Source organism: Canis lupus, chromosome 5 (genome assembly GCF_011100685.1).
Source record: "Canis lupus familiaris isolate Mischka breed German Shepherd chromosome 5, alternate assembly UU_Cfam_GSD_1.0, whole genome shotgun sequence".
Lineage (NCBI taxonomy): Eukaryota > Metazoa > Chordata > Mammalia > Carnivora > Canidae > Canis > Canis lupus.
In genome coordinates, this window is record NC_049226.1 from 30,450,059 (window position 1) to 30,474,702 (window position 24,644).

Genomic DNA, 24,644 nt, shown 5'->3' on the forward strand with positions numbered 1-24,644 from the left:
TCTCCCTGTGCTACTTAACATACGTGGGGTAGCGGGTTTTCCACGAGAATATAAATACAAGACTACGTCAAAAACGTGGTGACAGCTACACAAATGAGCAGGGACTGCAGCAGCGAGAGCAGCATGGGGGGGCCCAGGGAGGGTGAGCACACCGTGGCACAAGGGGCAGATGGGGACAATGACAGCAGGCGGGCAGGCTGTCTGGACACGAGGATGCTCTGGGGCTGCAGACACTGCAGACGTGCATGTGCCCATGTCAGACACTGCCTACCCCAGCGGGCATCAGTGACAGATGCTCCAGGAGCCCAGCCCAAACACACCAGGCAGAGGGTCCTTCGGGAATGGCACGTGTGCCTGGGCTCCCATTCTTCCACGAAGCAGGAGCCTCCCAACATACCTGTGTTTCCTTCTGCATCCGGTTTGTCCAGAGGGTACTCAGGCATGCACTCCAGGAACAGCTCGAAGATGGTGGCCGCGTTCTCTTTGCCATACTGTCCAAGGATGTGCAGCGGCGACTGGCCTCTGATAAAGCAAGATGGGAAAGTTGGGTACAGATGAGCCATGGTCATCGTACACAAAAGATGTCATTTTCTGAACTCTGTGACACCGGATAAATTTAAGGACACACAGGAGGTCATGAAAGTTTTTCTACAAAATATTTTTCGAAAAGAAACTTCCAAGGTACCAATGTTGGTCAAGTGCCCCAAGGGCCAGTTCTACAGTGCACTGAGGCTCCAGCAGGACAGTGACTGCCAGCTGGGAGGGGCAGGCAGGGTGGGGAGCCCAGGCCTCCTCCCAGGAGCCCACACACTCACCGCAGGTTGAAGGCCTCAGCGTCCACGGTGCACTCAGTCAGGAGGACCCTGATGTTGCTGAGCCGACCATGCATGACAGCAAGATGAAGAGCTGGAGAGCAAACCTTTTACCGTGAGCGCCCGGGTGCCATGCAGAAAACCCCCTCTACAGGGGACACACCAGAGTACCCATGCCCACTCACAGCCCCTCCAGGCTCCACCACCCCATGCCAGAGTCACTCCTGCAGCCTCCTAAGACTGTGCTATCTGCTTCCACCACAGCCCAGAGGCAAGACTAAATGGTTTTGTGGGAAACCACGTTAGGGGCCCAGGGTTACCATGCCAATGGGAAGCTGCCCAGGGATGAGCCTCGCAGCCCAGAGCCTCGCTGTCCCAACTCTGCTGCTATAAAACCAGCCTCCCTGGAGGGTAGCACACGGGGCACGGGGGCACCTCCACCTCCAGACCAGGGGGACCGCTCGGGGCACTGAGCATGGGGCACAGGGGAATGACTGGCAACTACCATTATTTCCATTCTCATCCAGAGCAGCAAAGTCCACTGCATTCTCCAGGAGGACAGAGCAGATGGTGGGCAGGTCCTGCTGGGCGGCGAGATGGAGGGCGGTTTGGCGATGCTTGGTTAATTCGTTCACTTTGGCTCCTGCAAGAAGCTGTTGAAGCTGATTACATGAACAGTCTCTACACCACAGCCAGCGAAGGTCCCCCTGACGGGGACCAAGCCCACCTGTCTCCTGACACCCGCGGAAGGCCTGGCCGGCAAAGCTGGGAGCACGGGGGCTTCACACCCACTCCCCAGCAGGCATAAGCCAGCAGGATGCATCCTAGGCAACTCTCAGGGTATGAGAAAGCCATTCCTTAGGACACAGAAACTCTACTTCGGACTTGCTGATCTAACCATGCAGGACTGCAGGGATGTCCGCTGTTCTACATAAGGACGTGCACTGCTTATGGGAGCAAAACCATGTCACAGAAAGGATTCAGTCAGGAAAATTACAGTACATTCAAATGATATAATGAATAGTCAATAAGACAATAAAGATTTGGGACATAACATGAAAAGAGGTCTAGGATATTCTAGTCAAAAAGGGCCAGTTAGAAGACAGTACGACCCTATCTGCAGTGAGAGAGAGACGGGGGAAGGGAGGGAGGATGCGTGCACACACACCATGAGGGTTTGTAAAAGCAGAGACACCAAACTCAGAGAAATGGGGGGCAAAAGGGAGACAAGACCTGCTTCCTATCCTCACATGCTTCATGTTTTCCCACAATAAGCATGTACTATTTTTACACTATTTTTTGTTGTTATTGTTAAGATTTTATCTTTAAGTAACTTCCATGCCAAACATGGGGCTTGAACTCACGACAGTGAGATCAAGCATCACCTGTACCACCTACTAAGCCAGCCAGGTTTCCCTCCTACATTAATTTTTAAAAGAAAGAAATAAACACAAAAAATTATAGAATCAAAAGCAGGAAGGACCCTTTGACAATACCTGTCCACATGTTCCTTTTGTGACAGGGTTCCGGGCTGCAACCACAGCCCACCATGCCCACCCTGCAGCCTGAGGCCACCCTGGCCTCTCCCCCATGCAGCACTCTGCCTCTGGGAGACCAAGGCCCTGCTCAGCTCTGCTGCAGACCCCGACTTCCAAGTCCCAGCCTGTCCAGAGCTCCGGGCGCCCAGTGAAAGCACCCACGGGTCCAGGAGGACATCGGCTGCAAGTACTGTGTGCACTGGGAGTCATAGCTAACCCAGAGGAGCTTAGCCGGGAGACGGGAAGAGGTTTGGGCAAAAACATTCTTCCAACGTGAACAGGCTCCAGCATCAGCTGTGAGGTCAGGCCTTACAGAGGCAGTGGTGCAACCCTGGTGAAGGGGCCCATGACTTTCTCACCTCCCGAGTCTCTCTGATCGATGGACACATGGCCGGACTCTGAGGCCCACCTCTGCCTCCCTGGCCAGTCCCCACACCCACCAGATCCCCCACCAATCGCTCTCCAGCCCACTCCCAGGAACTGGTTCCCCTTGGGCTCTTCACACGTGACCCTGCCCCACACCCTCACACCCCACCACAGAGGTCAAAACTCTCTCAGCTCTAACATGTAATAAGGCACGAAGGTTTTCAAAAAAGTATCTTTCAAAAACAAAAATGGGACATGGGCACCCAGCTGGTGCAGCTGGTAGAGCTCATTTAGGGCTGTGAGCTCAAGCCCCACTTTGGGCATACAGATTATTTAATTTTAAAAAAAGAAGAAAAAGAAGGCAGGACACCACCCAAGGGTCAAGTGCCCACTGGCTACTCATGCACCAGGTGCTGGGGCTGGTGGGACACAGCAGCAACCACAGCATCCAGGGTCGGGGAATGGATATGCCCCGGGCTCACCTGCTTGGCTTCTCCACCCAACAGATAAAGGCTGCTTGCGGTTCTTGGTGTGAAGTGTCACATGCATAATTTGGTCCCTACCCGCCCCTCCTCTCCACCTCTCCCTCCCCCAAATTTCAACCACACCTTTCTAGGGAAAGCACATAGACTTCCCAGTCTCTGCTTCCTTGCTCAGACTGCTCCATGGCGGGTGGCACTCTGTGGTACTGGAAAAGGCAGCCTTCGGAGCCAAACAGAAAAGGCTAAAATCCCAGCCACACTCCTGACTACCCCATTATCTTGGGGGAAAGTTGTTCCTGAGCTTACATTCTCTCCTTTGTAAGAGGTAAAACCTTCCCTACACCTCTCTGGGTAGCTTTGAGAATGAGGAGGTGGTAAGCTCCTTGACAAACAGTGCTCTGAAAAGCTGTCTGCACCCTGTGCTTGCTGCAGCATGATTTACAAGTAAAACCAAGACACGGAAGCAGCCCAAGCGTCCGCTGACTGATGAACGGACGGAATGTACATGACGGAACATTACCCAGCCATCAAAAGAAAGAAATCAGTGGTAAAATCAGTCTTGGTGCTGATTTTTCGATCTGACTCCCAAAAGCAAAAATAAACAAGTCAGGCCAGAAACTAAAAAACTTCTGCACAGAAAAGGAAATTGAAGTCGTCAACAAAGTGAAAAGGCACAACCTACTGAACCAATGAAAATATCTGCAAATCCTACATAGGATAAGCAACTGATATCCAAAGTGCACACAGAACTCAGTACCACTCAATAGCAAATTAAAAAAAAAAAAATTTTACAACAGGCAGAAGAACTGCATAGATGTTTCTCCAAAGGAGACATCAAGATGGCCAACAGGCACATGAAAAGATGTTCAATACTACTTGGCATCAGGGAAGTGCAGATCAAAACCACCTTGAGGTATCCCCTCACACTTGTCAGGATGGCTAAAATCAACAACATAGAAAACAACATGTTGGCAAGGATGTGGAGAAGGGGAGCCTTGTGCACTGCTGGTGGGAGTGCAAGCTGGTGCAGCCACTCTGGAGAACAGTGTGGAGGCTCCTCAAAATATTAGACTAAAAATACCATATGATCCAGTAATTCCACTACTGGGTATTTATCCAAAGGAAAAACACTTTTTTTTTAATACATAAAGAAGTACGTTTATTGCACACATTGTAAGAAAGCTTTAAAATGCCTTTACTATCACACAAACCCAATGAACCAGCACAACCAGCACCTCAACTCTGATAATCTAGACCGGCTTCTGGCCTCCCGAGAGTTAGTTCTCCACAAAGGAGAGGGAGCCCTCTCCCGAGTCTGGGACACCACCTTCCCTAACACATACTGCACGTTGCACAGCGCGGTGAAGACCCTCACAGACACACAGGCACCCATCCCTTGGGAGGGCTCCAGGCTTGTACAGATCCTGCATCACTGGACAAACACTGCTCTGAAAAGCTGTCTGCACCCTGTGTTCGCTGCAGCATGATTTACAAGTAAAGCCAAGACACTGAAGCAGCCCAAGCGTACACTGACTGATGAACGAACAGAAGGTACACAACGGAATATTACCCAGCCATCAAAAAGAATGAAACCTTGCCATTGTAACAAAATGGATGGAACTTGAGGGTGTTACAGTAAGTCAGAAAAAGACATATACCATATGATCTCACTTACAGAATCTAAAACATAAACAAAAAACCATAACTTGTAGATACAGAAAACAGATTAATGGTTTCTAGAGGTGGGGTGGGGGTTGGGAGTTGAAATGGCTGAAGGGGGTCAAAGGCACAAACGTCCAGTTGCAGAACACAGAAGTCCCAGGGCTATAACGTGGGAACCCACTTAATAATACCATATTACGTATCTGAAGGTTGCTAAGAGTGCATCTTAGAAGTCCTTATCACAAGAAAAAAACTTGTATAATTGTGTGAGAGGCATTTACTAAACATATTGTAGGGATGACTCTGCACTACATACAAACACTGAACCACTATGATGTACAAAAAAACTAACATAACGTTATACAGTGGTTACACCCCAATTTAAAAAAGACTATTAAAAAAGAGGTAGCGAGTGCGTGTGCACACAGGCGAGCCGAGCCGCCCTGAGCAAGCCGCCTGCTGCATGCCTCCCTCCCTTGCACCTGGCCCGCCTTACCCCCCAAATCCTGCTTCTTCGCAAGGCCTCACTGGGGCACCTACCTGCACAAGCTGCCCATCTGTTGGGCTCTCAGGACTCTCTGCACCCCCAGCACTGGCTTACTTCCCCAGATTCACACCAGGCACTCACAAACCCCAGCAAACACCCGGGTGAGAGCTTCTGCATGCAACATTTCAGTGACACTTACCAAGTTGCGGACAATGATCTCTGAGCCCGCCTGGACGGCAAGGTGCAAAGGGGTCAGCTTGGAGGCATCTTGGACTCTGGAATTCACGTTAGCCTGGACGCTAATCAGGAACAGGACACTCTCGATATCAGAGTTCTGAACCGCCACGTGAAGGAAATTTCGGCCCTTGTTATCCACCTACAGCAACAGGAGAAGCCAAAACATTTGTGGTCCCCCTTCCAAGAGTGCCCCCTGAGCACTGGCCAGCCGTGCTGGCCACAAGAGAGCATATGATGGGGCAGCCAAGGCCCTCGGTCCAGGGGGCCCCTCCCAAGAACCCAATCTGCACGTGCCTCCTGCCACGCACACCACAGACCCTCCCTGCACATGCACAGAGCCACAGAGCACACCCTCCCACAGCAGACGTTGGGTTAGGACGCTAACAGATAGTCTGCAGGATGGGAAAAGGCAGAGGCAGTGCTTAGCCACGTGCATCCCCATGGGTATCCCCTCCTCTGGCTCCCTCACGCCACAGCTGCTGTGACCGCCAGACCCTGCATGGTGTTGGGAAGTCTGCTCTCTCATCAAGCTATAGCATAACACCACCCTCCAGGCAAGCAGCCCCCACGTGCCACAGACTGCTCTGCTGACACAGAGCAGGTGAAAGCTCACTTGGACCAAAGCACAAACTGTCCTTATGAGGGCGGTCATGTCGGTGAGAAGTAGGCACAGCAACATGCCACAATCACAGCCCCCACGCGCATGAGCACAGACACACTGCTGTTTCTGCAAAGGACTCTGGTCCACTGTGCCCACGTCACACTGCATGTGAGGACAGGTGAGGGGCTCCCCTTCATGAACACACAACAGCAGCTGAGTGGGGCAGAGGCCAGCACCCACACCGCTCGCTCACGCACAAACACTGAAACACCAAGTGACAGTCCCCAACTGTGTCAGGATGGCACTGTGTTCAGATGCCAAGTCTCCAGGTCACAGTCATCAGTGGCTACTCCTGGACCTTGACAGGGCTCTAGGGGTGGGAAGGGGACCCCAGTCCCCCTGGGAGTGGCTGTGGCTGGTACTTCCCACCCCCTCTGTCCCACAGGGCAGTGCCTCCCAGCCATGCTGAGCAACTGCTCAAGATCCAGAGGACAGGCCTGAGCCTGCTACACTGGATGATGACAGCTCCTCACAAACTGTCCCCCAGAGAGCGGCTCCAACATCACACCACAAGCCCCTCCAGCTCAAATCACATCTCTTCAGGACCCTCATAACCAGGGCAGTTAGACCAAGCAAAAGCACACAGAGACACCAGTGATACCACGTATGCAGGCCACAGGATTCCTCCTCAAAGGGCCCCCCGGTTGGCACCACTGTGGGCTGATGCAGGACAGGGGAGCCAGATCTCAGCTGGTACCCACAGTTCACCTGAATGGCCAGACTTCAAGAAAGGGGAGTCTAATTTCCACAAAGACATCATCATGTCCAAGAGATCTGTTTGGTGATGGCCACCTTTTTAATCTCCACATAATGGGCTCCACCAAGCATGGGCAGGTGCAGGAAGCTGGGTGCGGGTCCCTCACCTGCTCAGCAGCCCCAGACTCCCGCTGGAGGATGGCCTCCGCTGCTCGGTTGTTCTTGTATGTCATGGCACAGGCAAAAGGGGTCAGGCCCTGTCTGTCGCGGACACTCAAGTGGATTCCAGGGTGGGAGATCAACAACTGAATGATGACGCTGTGCTGGTTGCTGATGGCCACGTGGACCGGTGCTCTTCCTTCTGCATCCTGCAGGGACAAGACATGATTTCCATGTCCAGATGAAAGAACAAACTCAGGAAAAATATGAAGGGGATCGCTTTCAAACCAAATTTGGTTCTGAGAACCAGTATTGCCACCCTGTGTTTGAAATCAGCTCTTAAAGAGGCCAAGCCCAGAGAAGAAAAGAGCAGCTGCCATCACCCCAAGCTCCAGTGACCCCGAAACACAAACACACCTGGTTTATTACCATCTCTCTCCTGGAAAGAGAAACTCTCCGTACCTGCGTGTTGACATTGGCACCAAATTCCAGAAGACACTGTACCGTCTCTTCCAGCCCCCAGGAGGCTGCCAAATGCAAGGGGGTCTGCCCATCTCTGGCCTCCTCCTCCCCTTCTCCATTAGCACCAGGTTGCCTGGGACTGTTCACGTCGCAGCCACTGAAATCAAGGGGGAAACGAAAGGTGTGCTCTAAGAGCCAGGCTTCCAACCCAGCCAGAGGCATGCAGATGAACGCATAGTAGCAGTCTCATCCAACACAGAAACTGCTGCCACCTTGGTGTCAAATACTGATGTCTGGGCCCCACTCCCATTGCTTCTTCTTGGTCTTGGGGGCGACCTGGGCATCAGAACTCTTCAAGGTCCCCCAAGGGATCTGTATGCATTTATCACTTGAGAACCACTGCTCTAAAGGCTCCTCCCATGTATCTGTCCCTGAGTGTGACGTGGGCCTGCTGGGGAGACGGTGGGGGGCGGGGGGGGACCCGCACAGGGACCACCTGGCTTCCTCCACCACAACCTCCTGGCTGCACGGGGTGAACTGGTCTGACTGGACTACCGGAGCCTCTACGGCCCCCAGGGCAGGAAACTGGCTCAGCTTCTGGACTCTGACGTTTGGGCACCCAAGCCTTTCTCCTCAGAATTGGGTGAAGTGCCTTAAGTGGTGACTTCATAGAACAGTGACCCTCCAACAACTGTAACTGGGGACCCCTCTGACCAGCCGAGCCATGCCAGGCCTATCGCTGAAGAAGACACGAAGAGACACGTAGGGTTCTCAGACCTGCGAATAAGAAAGCAGGCGGTAGACTCATTGTTTTCATCAATGGCCCTGTGCAGGAGCGTCTGCAGACACCCACTGGGCCCTGGGCCCCAGAACGTGGCATCACAACCATGTCGGACCTGTGGAAAACAGGTTACTCACAACACTGCACAGCAAAGTCACACATTTTATTACCACCTCTGAGCTCTACGTGACACCATTAGGTTCATTCTTTCAGGTGAGATACAGTTGATAATCAACTGCTAATTCCTGTGATTGGTACATACACTGATTAGAATGTGCTCTGTGCCAGATGCTGTGGGGTTGCTTTGAGAAATACAAGAATACGCTAATCATCACCCTGGGAGCCGTGTTCCAGGAGGGACAGAAAACACACACACTCCTCTGGCCTCAGCGACACACCTGAAACTCACAGTTCATCTCAATGCCCCCTGGGTAAGACCCCCAGCTGCATAGCACTTCTCGTCCCATTCCAGGCATTTCAGAAAGCTGAATGAGGACCCCCTGGGTAAGAAAGACAAACCAGGGATCGGGGGACTTATCACCATGTTAATGGTGAGGGCAGCCTTTACCCGAGCACACCCTCAGGAGAGGACTCCCGAGGAGGTACCTTGGCTCTTCCGCTTCTTGACAGTGTTGATAAAAACAGCCTAAAACAAAGTGTTGGCCAAGGTTATGTTGAACTGCAAGTTTCTTGAACAAGACTTTCAACAGCTCATCCTGGCCCCAACTTGCTGCTCAGTGGATCTCTTGTCCTGGTGGTTACTCTGTAGGTGACAATCTATCCCCACGTGTAAACAGAGGCTGAGGCTGAGCTTGCTCACCAGGGTGGATGCAATGTCCTCCAGGTTGTTTGCCAAGGCGAGCCACAGCGGGGGGTTCCCCTTCTCATCCGGCACAGACATGTCTGCTCCTCGGGTGCATATGGCATCTACTACGAGCGGAAGCTGGTTCCTGATGGCCAGCTGAAGAGCTGTCTCCCCATCCTGAGTCCTGTGAGGACATTCACCCCAAAACCAACATTTGTAACTGGAGCCAAATGGTAATGCGTCCACCCCAGGCATTCAAGGCCAGAACCCACTGTATCCTTCAAACACACTTCACGCACACTGATCAATATTCTTTCGGAGCAGTTTAACCTGTCAGTAGAATCTATCCCTTCTGCCTTTTTGGGAACTATCGCCGAGCCATCCTACTGCACCCAGAAGATAATGGACCAACACCCCAGCGTGTGGGAACCCCTCAGGCACAACTGCTTCCGACAGCACCTCAATAAAGGCCATCACGCTGCCTCCTTGACCAAACACTCCTCCTCCTCTCACTCCCCAGTCATTCAGGGTCACCTGACGATGCAGATAAATTCCTTGAAAATACAGAAACAATAGAAACTTAACCCTATATTTTTCCCCCAAGAATGTTCTTCATTATGTACGAAATCCTTTTCTAAACAAGTGCTTCTGGACAGGTCCTGCACTGACCTCCGTGCAGTACTGAGCCCGGGTCCTGAGGATTCCCTTTCACCATCCCACAAGTCCACCATCATGCTTTCCATCAGATGGGAGCTGCTCCCGCCTACCTCACATTGATATCTGCCTGGTGCTCCAGGAGGAAGAGCGCGCTCTTGCTGTCCTGCCGCTGCATGGCCATGTGCAGCAGGGTCTGCCCGTCCGACATGGTGTCGTTGATGCAAGCCCCAGAGCCCAGCAGCTGTGCTGCGATTGTGTGCATGCCTGGGACACAAACAGGCCCTGACCAACGCATGCTCCATATTTCCCCCGTTGTTCAACATCTCACTGCAACAAACACACCCCCTCGACTTCTCAAAGCCAGCAGTTTTCCACCAGGTATCACAGGCTTAACCCAAACCCAACGATGAGCCCCGCCCCTGCACGCTTCCCTCCCTCTCTGCTCCCCTACCCTCTGGACGGAGGCGGGTCTGCAGACCCCAGCAGCCTCTGGACAACACCTTCCCTGCCCCCCGGCAGCCTCTGGCACCACCTCACCAGTCCATAATGCCAGGCCCAGCACGGTCTGATCTCGGGAGTCCTTGAGGCTGAAGTCCGGAATGATTTGCAAGTTGTTGGTGGCATGAAGAGCATTAGCTAAAATTTTTAAAGGAAACAAACACTTGATTTCCCCACCCCCTGGACCACATTTAAAGGACTCCAGAGCTAAGAGCTAGTTGGTTTCCAACTCACTGACTGGCTACAATACAATCCCCTCTGTACAGAGAGAGTTCATAAATCTTCTCATGCAGAGTGGAAGCCCAGAAACCTGGCATTTTGGAGCACAGCTTATGGGAATAATAAAAGTTTTTAAAGCTTAAAATACTGAGTCTTCACAAAAGGAAAACAAACCCACTATGGAAACACATAATAATTATCTGAGTGCAGACAAACGGAGTCAAAACCATGGCCTGGCAGGGCTCTCCTAATATGTAATTCCTACCTTATCTCTCCAGGAAGGACCCAGAGAAAGATGCATTCTACCTGAAATCCTGCTTCCTTCCGTAAGAACAGGGAGGAAATATGCTGGCATTCCTCAGGACAGAGGCAAGAGGAGGACAGGTTCCAAGACAGGCAAGAGAAGAACCTGGGGAGGACTCTCTGAGGGAAGTGGGCCTCCCCATGGCAGGGGCTCCCTGGGCCCCCCTGCTCCTCCCACGGTTCCCCAGCCACCAGCGTGCCAGGGAGACTGAGGCTGCTGAGAGAACCGCCCACTCAAGTGGGGTCTGAGGCTGCAGGGTCCTTGGGTACTGTTCACGCTGAGGCAGAGCTTTGGGAAACACCCAACATGAGAGAGAAGTCGTCTACGGTTCTAACCCCATCACCTGACAGGTGCGGTAGGCAGGCTTTGCCCTCAGCATGTACACAGGGAATAGTGGTCAGGAGCCAGACTACATGCTGACCTAGTATGACCTGAAAGGATCTGGGGGCAAGATAACTCATCAATGGAAGGAACGTGAACTCTGTAACTAACTCCTCAGAATGACCGTTCACAGGTCAGGGTGGGGAGGCCCCAGCTACCCACCTTTCTGCTCCAAGATGACAGACACCACATCTGGGTGATCATAGGCGATGGCCATGTGCAGCGGCGTCTGTAGGTAGACACCATCCACTGAGCTGGCAGAGGATACGGCCTCCCGTGGCAAAGGCGGGGCCTCCTCGGTCTGCAGGTTCGGGTTGGCGCCTTGCTGCAGGAGCTCTGCACTGAGGTTGGCCAGGCCGTGCCGACAGGCTGTGTGCAACGGGGTTTCTCCCTAAACGGAAGCAAACAGCCCACCTCAGAGCACCGTCAGGATGGGAGTGCCCGTCACAGAGGGCTGACGCCTGTATTCTCAAGCCCGGGTCTCCAGGGGCAGTCACGGCCCTCAGCCCATCCTGTCACCAGCTGACCACGACTTGTCCAACTCCTGCAAGTCCATTCCTGCCTTCCCTATGCTATCAGCCCGGTTTCTTCAATGTTGGCCCAAGTGCCCTCCCAGCACCCTGGCTCCTCATCTACATGTCCCATCATCTTCTTAAACATCTTCAACGATTAAACCGCAGACAACCTCCAAGTGCCACAGAAATATGCCCCGGGGAGGCTGGCAGAGCCTGGACCGTGGCCCCGTGGGGATGGGGCTACGAGTTGGCCCCCACCCCCACGGGTCTCTCTGCCTGGCCCACATCAACCTCATCAGGGTCTCTGATCAAGTCCTCTTTCCTCCACTCTCAAAATTAAAAACATTTTAAACTGGTACTCTACATATTTGATTCAATGTTCAAAAGGCACAAGAACAGACAATGACAATGTCCTCTCCTGCTCCCCCACCCGAGGAAACCCCAGTGCCAGCTTCCTGCATCCTTCCAAGGGCGGAACAGTCAGAAGAGGACATGGACACAGATGCACACACAGCATCTTTCCACCCAAACAGATGGAAACAGAACACACTGCTCTGCTCCTTATTCTTATGGAAGCTAGACCTCATCCATTTAAAGAGTCAAAGACCCTACAAGGCTCCTTGTGAAACTCAGCAAGATCCCACGTCCTTTTCCCTAAAAAAAAAATTTCCCTTTCCTGGAGGGAACCTTGAACTGTCTCAGCTGGGTTCTAACTAACATGTTTACATTGTCACCTCTCAGTTTTCTGGGCTCAGGTACTGTATGTCTGTGGACGCCTCACGGCTAGTCACCATGTCACAGGACTCAGACTCCCACTGACCCCCCACTGCACCCTTCCCCACCAACACATGTCATGCTGTGGAGGGCTGAGAGTGTCCTCCTCTGTGGGATCATCTTCTGCTCCAGACCCCCACACCCACATTCACACAAAGCATGCTCCCCGGCCCCCATGGCCCGCACCAGAGCCTACAAGTATGCGACTATCTCAGCTGACGTCCCCGCCACCTGTTCCTGCTCAACAGTCACAAACTCGAATTCACTGCCCAGCAGTTCTTCCTGCAGGCAATTCTCTTTCTCTTCATGGGTGCACCCAACAGCCTCACACTCCCTCCTGCCCCTGCTTCTAAGAGCCTAAGCTGCTGCAAGTATAATTCTGCAAACCCTTTGAAGCCTGTCCCCATGGGTCCACGTTCAGTAACAGGTCAGCACAGCTTCTGCCGACCTAGAGAACACCCACCAGCTCCAGGCTCCACCCCAACAGTGCACCCATATGGCAGCTTCCCGGTATGCTTTCTCAATTCAGAAGGTCATACCACCTGTCTACTCAAAACCCTTCACACAGATCTTCTCTTGCCATAGGAGAAGTCCAAAGAACTCAACCAGCACTCCAGACCCTTCTCCAAAATCAACCACTTGCCTTCAAAATTGGTCTCTTCTCACACATCTCAGAGTCCTCCCAGTTTTGCTATAAAGGGCATCAGAGAAGGAACAGCTGGTAAACAACATGAGCTCCATGAAGGGTACTTTATTTATTTGAGAGAGAGACAGAGAGAGAACAAGTGGAGGGAGGGGCAGAGGGAGAAGCAGGCTCTCCTGAGCAGGAAGCCCAACATGAGGCTCAATCCCAGGACCCTGAGATCATGACCAGAGCTGAAAGCAGAGGCTTCACTGGCTGACTCCCCCACCCCCAGGCGCCCTCCATGAAGGATTTTTCTAAAGTTGGAGACAAGGTGTGTCTGTATAGTATCAGAAACGAACAGTGGGCAAAACTGGCAACGCAAGAGACAGACAGACACAGAGACACAAAACGATCAAAGTCAAGAAAGCCAGCAGTGCATTTAGGGACACGCCGTTGTTTGGTGGGAGAGCAGGCTGCATCCCTGGCGAGCCACCTCACCTCTCGGAGCCTCAACGTTCTGTGCCCCGAAAGGCAGGATCTGGAGATGTCAAGAATGCCCCTTCCAGGCCCACTCTGAGAATTAAGAGCCAACATCCTCAAAGCTCTTAGCACAAAGGCTCAAAGTAAACATGACCTTAAAGACACGCACAGCCTCTCTCCATGAAAACAGCGGTAAGACAACTTCACACGGCACCAGACGGCCTGGCCATACATATGTTCACAAGCACTCACACGTGCCCTTTCCTTTTCCTGAAGCCACACCCTGTGAACCCCATCTTGCAAAGAAGGAAACTGAAGCTCACAAAGGATCAGTAACTTGCTTACAATCACAAAGGGCAGATGAGAATGAGAAGCCTCGCCCCAAGGCCACACTTCGACCTGAACACTGCAGCGACCTTGAGGCTGAACAAGCACTCACACAGGAAAGATTCAGCAAACACCAAGCGTCATAGAAGATGGAGATCCTAGTGCAGTAAGTTCTGTGTACGAGACTGGCAGACCCCAGCATCTAGGTGAGGAGCCGATATGCCATACATGTTTAGGGAACGCTTGCTGAATCAACCAACCAACCAGTATTTGGGAACAAAACATCCATTTCAGCCTGGTTTTTTAACCAAGTACATGCATCATCCGGACAAAAATTGAAAACAGAAGCTATTTTTTCCTACATATGCACCATTGCCTTTCCCCATAGAGCTACTCCGCTTCCTCAGCCGCCCTGGCACACTTACCCACTTGTTCCTGTGATTGACGTGGGCACCGCTGGTTGCCAGGAAAAGAGCAGCTGCCTCGTTCCCCGCCTCAGCTGCCCGCTGCAGTAGGCAATTCCCTGGAGACAGTGAGCACACTCGGTTCCCACGTGCACAACGACAAACCTCCTTGCCCACCTATCCCAACAGACAGCCCACACCCCACACCGAGTCCTGTGTGTGGACGCAGACACTGGACAGGCCCAGGTGGAACAAGAGATTTGGTCTGGGAGTCAGAGGACATTCGTTCTCCTAGAGTTCACCACTGGATGCCACCCGAGACTGGAGGTGAGTTCTGTCTGCTGCCGAGGATGGGTCAGAGCGTGCTTTCTCAGCAGCGGTGCTCCTGACCTTCCGGGCCAAGTGACTCTGTTGTGAGGGGGCTGTTCTGCACCCTGTAAAACAACTAGATGCAAACAGCACCCCAGCCTTGCTGTAACAAATATGTATACAGATGCTGCCAAAAGTCCGGGGGACAGGACAACTGTCTGAGAACCTCTGGACCTAGAAGGGATGTTCGACCAGCAAATGCCCTTTACATTTTATCCCTAAGACCCTAAATGTTTGTTCTTGGTGCAGAAATGTTTTGCTTACCACTATTTTCTAAATAAAAAGCTTAGGAAAAAAACATTTCTTCTTTCCCTCATGGAATGGTTTTAGCCCCAAAGCAGTGTTTCCCTTCCTATTAACATCCATTTCCTGTTTGGATCAACACAAAATCTCATGTGCTGCAGCTATGCTATTTGAAAACTCACATTAAATACCAGGACTAAAAATAGGTGAAGAAATGGGACATGGTTAAAACCAACAGTACAGGAAACAGCAGGTGTTGGCGAGGACATGGAGAAAGGGGAGACCTTGTGAGCTGTTGGTGGGAATGAAAGGCGGTGCAGCCACTGTGGAGAACAGTGTGCAGGTTCCTCAGAAAGTTACAAATAGAACTACCCTACGACCCAGCCATTGCACTTTTGGGAATTTACCCCAAAGGCACAGATGTAGTGAAACGCTGGGACACCTGCACCTCAATGTTCACAGCAACAATGTCCACAGTAGCCAGACTGTGGGAGGAGCCTCAATGTCCTTCGACAGATGAATGACTAAGAAGATGTGGGATACACACACACACACACACACACACACACACACACACACACACAATGTAATATTACTCAGCCATTAGAAAGGATGAAGTCTTATCATTTGCAATGACTTGGATGGGCTACAGTGTATTGTGCTGAGTGAGGTAAGTCAGTTAGAGGAAGACAAATACCATAAGACTTCACTCATATGGAATTAAGAAAACATGAACACAGAGGAAGGAGGGGAAAAAGGAGAGAGGGAAACAAACCATTTAAGACTCTTAACAGCACATTGAGGGTGGCTGGAGGGAGATGCGTGGGAGATGGGCGAGGTAGGGGATGAGCATGAAGCGGGCACTTGTGATGAGCACTGGGTGCTGCATGTAAGTGATGAATCCCTGAATTCTACTCTAGAAACCGATACTGCACAGTATGGTAACACCCTAAAATTTAGATTTAAAAAAAAAAAGAAAAAAAGAAATGGGACAAATGCTTTATTTTCATGCTGTTTTTCCTTTTCCCTCAAAGACCAGGATTCCACCTGGGGCCGAGAGCCACCATAACTTAGAAACCCCTAATGAGGGTCCCATCTTCACTCCTGCAGTCCTCCTGGGACACACAAGACGTGCACATGGGCCTCCGAATCAAACAAAGGTAACCTTCAACTGCTAAGACGTGACAGAAAGGCTGAGACAGTGGACAAAGGCCATTCCATGTAAAAGGAGAATTGGAACAAGGAAAAAATAATAATCCTGAACTTGTACCTAATCTCAAAGTATATAAAGGAAAACTGACAGAACTAGCAAGACAGTGGACAAATCTTCAGACTCACAATGAAAAATGTTAATATACGCCCCCAAATTGACAAATCAAGCAGTCCAGACATTAGTAAGTTACCTTATAAGATGTATACAGCATGACGAATACACCTGATGCATGGACGTAAGCAGAGAATAGTGGTGCATGCTGGGGATTTACCCCAAAGATACAGATGCAATGAAATGCCAGGACACCTGCACCCCGATGTTTCTAGCAGCAGTGTCCACAATAGCCAAACTGTGGAAGGAGCCTCGGTGTCCATTGAAAGATGAATGGATAAAGAAGACGTGGTTTACGTATACAATGGAATATTCCTCAGCCATTAGAAACGACAAATACCCACCATTTGCTTCGACGTGGATGGAACTGGAGGGTATTATACTGAGTGAAGTCAGTCAATCGGAGAAGGACAAACATTATATGGTCTCATTCATTCGGGGAATACAAAAAATAGTGAAAGGGAATAAAGGGGAAAGGAGAAAAAATAAGTAGAAAATATCAGAAAGGGAGACAGAACATGAAAGACTCCTAACTCTGGGAAAAGAACTAGGGGTGGTGGAAGGGGAGGTGGGCGGGGGGTGGGAGTGACTGGGTGACGGGCACTGAGGGGGGCACTTGATGGGATGAGCACTGGGTGTTATTCTATATGTTGGCAAATTGAACACCAATAAAAAATAAATTTAGAAAAAAAAAAGAGAATAGTGGTGCAGCCCACAGTGAAAGGATGCATATGCTTGTCAGGTACCCGTCAAACTTTCTTAAGAATGGGTCTGAAGGTAGCTAGCATCCAAGTCCTAAATATCAAAGAACCAAGTTCTTATATATTGCAGCCCTCGTATAGTATGATTATATTCGAAATGAATAAATTATGGCCAATGACCAGTATACCTTTGTAAATTCAGAGCAATTTAGGACCAATCTCATTTCCAGAAGGTCTTCCCAACCCCCCTGGTGTGGAGTGCCCTGACTCTAGCATTCAAGTCACCAGAGGGGTGACTGAATTTGTTCTTTACTTAAATCATTAACTTCTTTCAAGGAAAGGGCTATTTAATATCCACCTCCTTCTGGCCCATCCCCATCATCTGTGGCACCCACCCACACTTTATATGTATTATCCTGAGTTCTTCCTTAAAATACCTCTGTATTTTATTTAGTCAGAACAAGGAAATACCCATGTGAAAACAGGGTTCTCAAAGTGTGGTCAGTAGATTCCTGGGGGTTTCTGAGTGTCTTTCAGGGGGTCCATGAGGTCAAAACTATCCTCCTGATGCTCACTTGTCCCGCTATGATGACTGTGGCACTTATGTCAGATCAAACTGGGGCCCCAGAGCATACCAGGAGTTACCGCGTTCCTCTGCACCACATTGCACCAGCCAAAAAGGCACAGTCCTTAATAGAGCAGTAAAAATTACTACATTTCCTAAATTTCAATGGGTACCTATCCTTCCAGAATTCTGTGTGACATTTCACTTGTAACGGGGAAAATCCAATAAAAAGGATATTCACTTAGAAAACAGCTAAGGCTTTGGGACGCCTGGGTGGCTCAGCAGTTAAGCAACTGCCTTCAGCTCAGGGCATGATCCTGCAGTCCCAGGATCAAGTGCCACATCAGGCTCCCTGCCTGGAGTCTCCTTCTCCCTCTGCCTATGTCTCTGCCTCTCTGTGTCTATGTGTCTCTCATGAATAAATAAATAAAATCTTAAAAAAAAAAAAAATAGCTAATGTATACAATGGAATATTACTCAGCCATTAAAAATGACAAATACTCACCATTTCCTTCGACGTGGATGGAACTGGAGGGTATTATGCTGAGTGAAATAAGTCAATCGGAGAAGGACAAACATTATATGGTCTCATTCATTTGGGGAATATAAAAAATAGTGAAAGGGAATAAAGGGGAAGGGAGAAAAAATGAGTGGGAAATATCAGAAAGGGAGACAGAACATGAGAGACTCCAAACTCTGGGAAACGAACAAGGGGTGGTAGAAAGGGAGGTGGGTGGGGGTGACTGGGTGATGGGCACTGAGGGGGGCACTTGATGGGATGAGCACTGGGTGTTATGCTATATGTTGGCAAATTGAACACCAATAAAAAATAAGTTAAAAAAAAAAACACTACAAGTTTGGCAGCTTATCAACAGATTTCTCTGATAAGATCAATGGTGACATTAGTAAACAAGATTCTAAAATACACAAATATCTGGAAGATCTGCATAACTCGGTGAACCAGTATTTTTCAAATAATCAAGTTGTGATGTTATAGAATCATGTATGGAGAAAAGATCCATTCAAAGCACAAATGAATCCTGGATTTCAATATAAGAGTATGAAAAGTTCTTTGGTACAGTTTCAGATTCCATATTGCAACTAACTTTATTTTTTTTTTTTTTTTTTAACATTTTTTTTTTTAATTTTTATTTATTTATGATAGTCACAGAGATTGAGAGAGAGAGAGAGAGGCAGAGACACAGGCAGAGGGAGAAGCAGGCTCCATGCACCGGGAGCCCGACGTGGGACTCGATCCCGGGTCTCCAGGATCGCGCCCTAGGCCAAAGGCAGGCGCCAAACCGCTGCGCCACCCAGGGATCCCTGCAACTAACTTTAAACTATCACTTGGTCAACTCTGCTTGCTGTGGAATCAGAGAAACACATCCACAATTATCTGAGAAGGCTCTGAAATGTGCCCCCCTTTGCCGGCTACATAGGTGTGAGAGTATGTTTTCCTCACATACTTTAACCAAAACAACATATCTCAAAAGGCTGAATACAGATGCAGATACCAGAAACCAGTCACTCTTCCAACTAATTTTGTTTGAATATTATCCTTCATAATAAATGATATATGCTAAACATGTAATGGTTTGTTATTTAATACATCTTTTAAAAATTTCTCAGTTTTAATTTCTAATAATATTAGTTAAATACCTCAGCTATACTATCGAAACCAAAATCTTTGAGATATCATTTTAAGAGTGTAAAAGGAGTTCTGGACCTCACTGCCCCCAAATAAGTGTTCCTGCTTAACAGACTCAGAGTCTGGCTAAACTTCATAAAGCATAATCTTGGAAATTTACTATACTGAAAAGCACAAACTAATTCTCAAAACAATATGCCATTCAATTTCTAACCCTTTTGGTAAAAAGGCAGACGTGATGTTTCACGGCCCTCCAGACCTACCCTCCAGACCTAAGCACCAGCTCTGGGGGGTACCACACTTTACCTGTTACGGTGTCAGGGGCATTGGTGTTGCTGCCCCGCTGGATAAGTCTGGCTGCAAAGCTGTTTTCATCAAATGAAGTCCCGTTCACCACCGGGAGGTCTTCAAAGGGGTTCACTGAGTGGTCAGGAGACATGGTGACATACTGCACTGCAAGCCACAGAGCAGTGCTACCCTCGTGGTCTTTCAACTCTAAATCTAGCCTGAAATAAGGAAGCAGCAGGAACAGCAAATAGAACCCTCTTCAGACACTGTACTGCCAACAGCCTCTTTATGCACATTTTGAATGACAGTTTTTTAGTTTACTTTTACTTATTAAAATTTATGACACTAAAAGACATTTTAAAGGAATTATTTTTCACTCACAATCCCACCCTCCCAACTGTTTTTTCACTGCTCCACGTGCGTACCGTTTGCACTGCAGCAATTGACTGAACACATATTCATTCCTGGCCATGATGCACAGGTGTAAGGGAGTCCTACAGATGGAAGAGAAGAGGGACAGGACATGTGACATCGGTCAGAACTCCTCAGGGCAGGAGGCAGGGTCGTCACCCACAAGAAAACCCCATCTCTGCAGCAGTGTCTCTGCGTGCTCTGGCCAACAGCTTTCCAAAATCATGTCACTGTTTACTCAGTGGTCCAAAGGACAAGATCCACCAAAAGGAAGAGATAATAAAACGCTCTCCAGTTGAATACTGACTTGCACCAGGTCTCCATATTCTTAAACAGCAGTTTGTTTTCCCCACATATCCCCCACCATTGTGAAAACATATGTTTCTCTTCCTACAGCTCTCATGTACACTCAAACAGCCTGGCGACAGGCAGGGACTGCTGGAAGCAGCATCTGAGCGCTTTTCACTGTGTGTATCCAGCCCCCACACACCCTGAAGGGGGCCCCCCACCCTGCACCAGCACCCATCACAGGGGCAAGCATCTGCTGCAGCAGGAGAAAGTCAAAGATCCAACAGAAGATAAAAAGGATGCAATTACTTAGGGAAATAAAGTAATTATCACATGATAATGAGAGTTCAGAGACACATCTCACTCAATTGCAGATCCTTCCACACACATCCATGTCCCTATCCTGACAACTGCACAGAGCTCTGTTCTTAGTTTGATAGGTTTCTCTAGGGTGTAAAACACTGAGCTGGTCCCCCTTGCTGGTGGTCCCCTTCTGTGCCTCCCACACCGCTGCTCCAAAGATACACAGCCTTTTCATGGGCTCTAAACCACAAGGAATCCTTAACAAGGTACTTCTGGGAAGAGGCAAAGGCTGCAGAGATGCCGTGGGGAGAGCCAATCGGGAACACAGCAGATGGCCCGAGACGGTGTGCACCCCTTCACAGCACCCCACCAGCTCTGACCAAGATGCTGAGACAAAGTTCCCTTGCAGAAGGTGGACCAGTAACCACCTGAACAAGACAGAAACTGCGTACAAACCCATGGACCTCAGTTCCCAGCACGGAAATGATTTCCCCAAATGTCTCTGGGCTTAGTCACTCCTCTCATCGGTCTGACAAACCTTTATCTGTGACCTCAGGGAAAATCAGACTGAATAACAAGCCCCAATCTACTAGTTATGTGCCACCCTAAAATACCATTCTGGAAACAGCACTGAGAGCAAGCCATCTAACCCCACTTACCTGCCCTTGCTGTCCTGCATGTTGGGATTGGCGCCGGCCTGCAGAAGAGCCTCTGCGATCTGTGCCATCTCAGACATCACATCTGCTGAGTGTTTCTTCGAACTGTACAATGCCACAAGGTGCAATGGTGTCTCCTGGGCACCCAATGTAGCAGCATTGACAAGTGCCCCATTCTTAATGAGGAAGGTGGCAGCAAAGAGATCTCCTTGAAAAGAAATGACAGAAAAATGGTCACCCACAACAACACCAGGGCAAGCTCTTCTGGCCAATGCTTCCTGGGAAAGTCAGTAACTATGGACAAAGAAGAGGGAGAATCGGGCATGTCTTCGCAGAACATCTAGGACACCTGGAAGTGGAAACTCATCATCAAGATAACAAAGTCACATACTTGAATCTCAAAGGCCTCATTCAGTTTCTGATCACCCGTTGTCACATGTCCTGTCCTGCGCCTCAACATCACTATTTAAGTAAACCAGGCTTCTCCACTTAGAGGCCTCTCCTGGTCATCAGCCCTCAAAGGCAGTTTCAAGATTCTTCTCCAACACAACTGATGTCCCTCTGTCATTTCCAGACCACCAATCTGCCACACCTGCATACAGGTTCCTATTCAGGGGACAATTCTGTCTGATTTATCGTGATTCACAGATTTTTTTAATGTTCTATTACGTACAAACAAAACAGTCTCAACAAGAAGTCTGCAACTGATGGGACACCTGAGTAGTTCAGCGGTTGAGCGTCTGCCTTCAGCTCAGAGCGTGACCCCGAGGTCCTGGGATCGAGTCCCACATCGGGCTCCCCGCAGGGAGCCTGCTTCTCCCTCTGCCTGTGTCTCTGCCTCTCTCTCAGTGTCTCTCATGAATAAACGAATGAAATCTTTAAAAAAACAAGAAGTTTGCAACTGAATATTTAAATAAAGAATCTGTACACGCTACTCTTTATAAAAACTTCACATGGTGCATTAAGTGGTTGTCAAAACAAAGCTTTTTCCTAAGTCCCCTCCATTGCCCTAACTCTTGGAGCACTTAGAGGTGCAAGAGTCTCCCTGGGGCTACCTACAAATACCAAATTAATTCTGAATAACTTACATAAAATCCAGTAAATTGAACAGGTGAGACTGCTGTCCTCGACTACTCAGTGCTCTATATGAGGAAACACAAACTACCTTGACATCCTGACAAAAGGCCAAGAATTAAGTTTACATAAAGATACCAAAGGGATACAATTCTGAAAATACATGGCTAAATTCAGAACCAAGCAATCTGACAATTTCACATCAAAAATACTTGTGGAAAGCAGTTCAAGTAGGCTTGTCAAGTCAACCTGGAAGATGATAGAAATTAAGCAATCAAATTTATGATGATTCCTTAAAGTTTAATCCTCCTTGGATTTAATTCCATTTATAACTTTTTAAAAAGATTTCATTTATTTATTCCTGAGAGACACACAGAGAGAGGCAGACACACAGTCAGAGGGAGAAGCAGGCTCCCTGCGGAGAGCTCAATGCAGGACTCAATCCCAGGACCCAGGGATCACGACCTAAGTTAAGGCAGACGCTCAACCACTGAGCTACCCAGGCAACTCTTCCATTTGGGGTCCTGGGATCAAGTTCCACGTTGGGTCCCCTGCTCAGTGGGGAGTCTGCTTCTCCCTCTACCCCTGTCCCTGCTCTGCTTTCTCTCTAATAAATTAAGAAAATATTAAAAAAAAGAAAAGAAGGCAAAAATAGCAATGCATCGTAAGATAATGAACTATCAACAGAGCAATCACCCAGTTACTAATCCATGATGCTTGTTTTGAGGCATTCTGTCTAGCCGGAGCGGGGAAGCAAAAGTTTCTTCTGGGGACCTCCAGGTAGTACTGACAAGCTCACTGCAGGGAAGTCTTCCAAAGCAAACCTCCCCTTGTCCGGCCAAGTGTAACCCTAGCAGGCATGACACAGCACTTTGCTAAGTTGTCCCAAGGGTTCAGCTGAAACTCAGAGGTACTTTCTGTAAATTGTCTCCACTTCACCAAGGTTTACAAAATAAATTTCTTACAAATCACATCCTTCTTCAGCTGGAAGATCCCCCAAATGCAGCGCAACTGTTGCTCTGCTGGTTTCACGACCGTCGACTTTCTACATGTCTTAAGCCTGCTGGCAGTGTTAGGATGGATGGAGGCCAGGTTGCCGAAAGTGCCATAGAACTTCTTTGCTATGCAGATCATAGGCAACAGTGTTGCTTCTGTAGTTGATCTGTTTTTGTCTTTGCATCCAGACACATTCACCTGCCCCTAATTGTTAGTGCCATAGATGTACACTCCTTTGATTCCCAATCTCCACATGACAATTTTCTCCTTTCAGAGACACCTACAACAAGTTTTCTTTTATAATCTTGCAATATTGTTCATCTTCAACAATAGTTCTGCAATCTGAACATCCAGAATAGGGCTTAGGATTTCAGGAATGGCAAAGTTCTCAAGTCTATTATCTGTATTCCTATGCTCATTTTTTTCTAAGATTTTACTTACTTGAGAGAGAGTGCGCACATGCACACGAGAGCAAGGGGAGAGAAAGTGGGAGAGAGAGAGAGAATCCTCATACAGACACCCCACTGAGTGTGAAGCCTGACACGGGGCTCAATCCCACAGCCCCAAGATCATGACCTGAGCCAAAATCAAGAGTTGGATGCTCAACTGCCTGAGCCACCCAAGTCCCCCTGTATTCCTGTGCTCATTTTCATTTGACTATATGGGTTGCATCTGGTCTTCAGTGGACATAGAATTTCAAAATCCTCTGGTTTTCAATACCTCCTATCTGCTCTGTACTTTCTTCTAAGGGACCATCTTGCCAGAGAATGCCAGCTTGGGCAAGGAAATGCTCAGGTTGCCACAAGCCCCTCAGATGCTGATTGATCCATGTCTGATATACCTATCTACCTGCCACTGTCTAATATAAAACAGGCACCAGGGAAATGTTTGGGAAGAAAACAGATCAGCTGCTCAAGGCTATGAGATCCCATTTCAAAAGACTGGCTCTAATTCCAATCAATTATGATTTTAGGCAACTTCAAATTTCTCTAACCAGCCCCCAATTCTTTTCTGAGGTCTGGGGGAAAGTGTGATCTTTACCAACATCACATGCAAAAGATCAAAAATTAGCTTTCTGTACACCAGAATATTGGTAGAGCTCTGAAAACAACAACATGCATATTGGGGGCTAGGTTGGGTCAGGCCTTTGCTATTCATATATACATAGTGAGTTTCTCCATAGGCCCTGATGTGTTGTAGGAACAACACCCACAGATATTCAACCTAAGAGAGAATATGTACAAACATTAGCAACAGAATAAAATATCCCAGAGAAAGCCACCTACATTCTGGAAGTGGAAAGGAAATCCAGGACTGTTGGGACAGAGGGCCTTAAAATGAAAAAGCCTGCTGTATATGATGGAGAGCTAGGATATGGTTTCATACCTTTAAGGTCAGCCCATGCTCCAAACTAAGAGAACACAGTAAACCTAAAATAAGACTACA

At 49.0% G+C, this 24,644-nt stretch overlaps 1 protein-coding gene and 1 long non-coding RNA gene across 10 annotated transcripts in view; both read right to left on the reverse strand.

Moving 5' to 3' along the window:
* The window catches only part of ANKFY1 (ankyrin repeat and FYVE domain containing 1), an 82,312-nt gene that overhangs the window by 5,416 nt on the left and 52,252 nt on the right, over positions 1-24,644 (reverse strand). For all 9 annotated transcript variants that reach the window (XM_038536387.1, XM_038536389.1, XM_038536390.1 and 6 more), the window contains 15 exons: positions 21,132-21,336; positions 19,896-19,964; positions 19,489-19,688; positions 14,354-14,451; positions 11,370-11,598; positions 10,343-10,441; positions 9,916-10,069; positions 9,164-9,332; positions 8,340-8,458; positions 7,563-7,719; positions 7,109-7,309; positions 5,547-5,723; positions 1,318-1,465; positions 816-906; positions 398-522 (listed from right to left, as the gene is read on the reverse strand). In XM_038536387.1, coding sequence (XP_038392315.1) covers positions 398-522; positions 816-906; positions 1,318-1,465; positions 5,547-5,723; positions 7,109-7,309; positions 7,563-7,719; positions 8,340-8,458; positions 9,164-9,332; positions 9,916-10,069; positions 10,343-10,441; positions 11,370-11,598; positions 14,354-14,451; positions 19,489-19,688; positions 19,896-19,964; positions 21,132-21,336 — 2,241 coding nt within the window. The remainder of the gene's footprint in view (positions 1-397; positions 523-815; positions 907-1,317; positions 1,466-5,546; positions 5,724-7,108; positions 7,310-7,562; positions 7,720-8,339; positions 8,459-9,163; positions 9,333-9,915; positions 10,070-10,342; positions 10,442-11,369; positions 11,599-14,353; positions 14,452-19,488; positions 19,689-19,895; positions 19,965-21,131; positions 21,337-24,644) is intronic.
* On the reverse strand, positions 8,492-9,155 carry LOC119871831. The gene is made up of 2 exons (XR_005359405.1): positions 8,950-9,155; positions 8,492-8,843 (listed from the first exon to the last, which is right to left on the reverse strand). It is a non-coding gene; the product is annotated as an uncharacterized LOC119871831 (long non-coding RNA).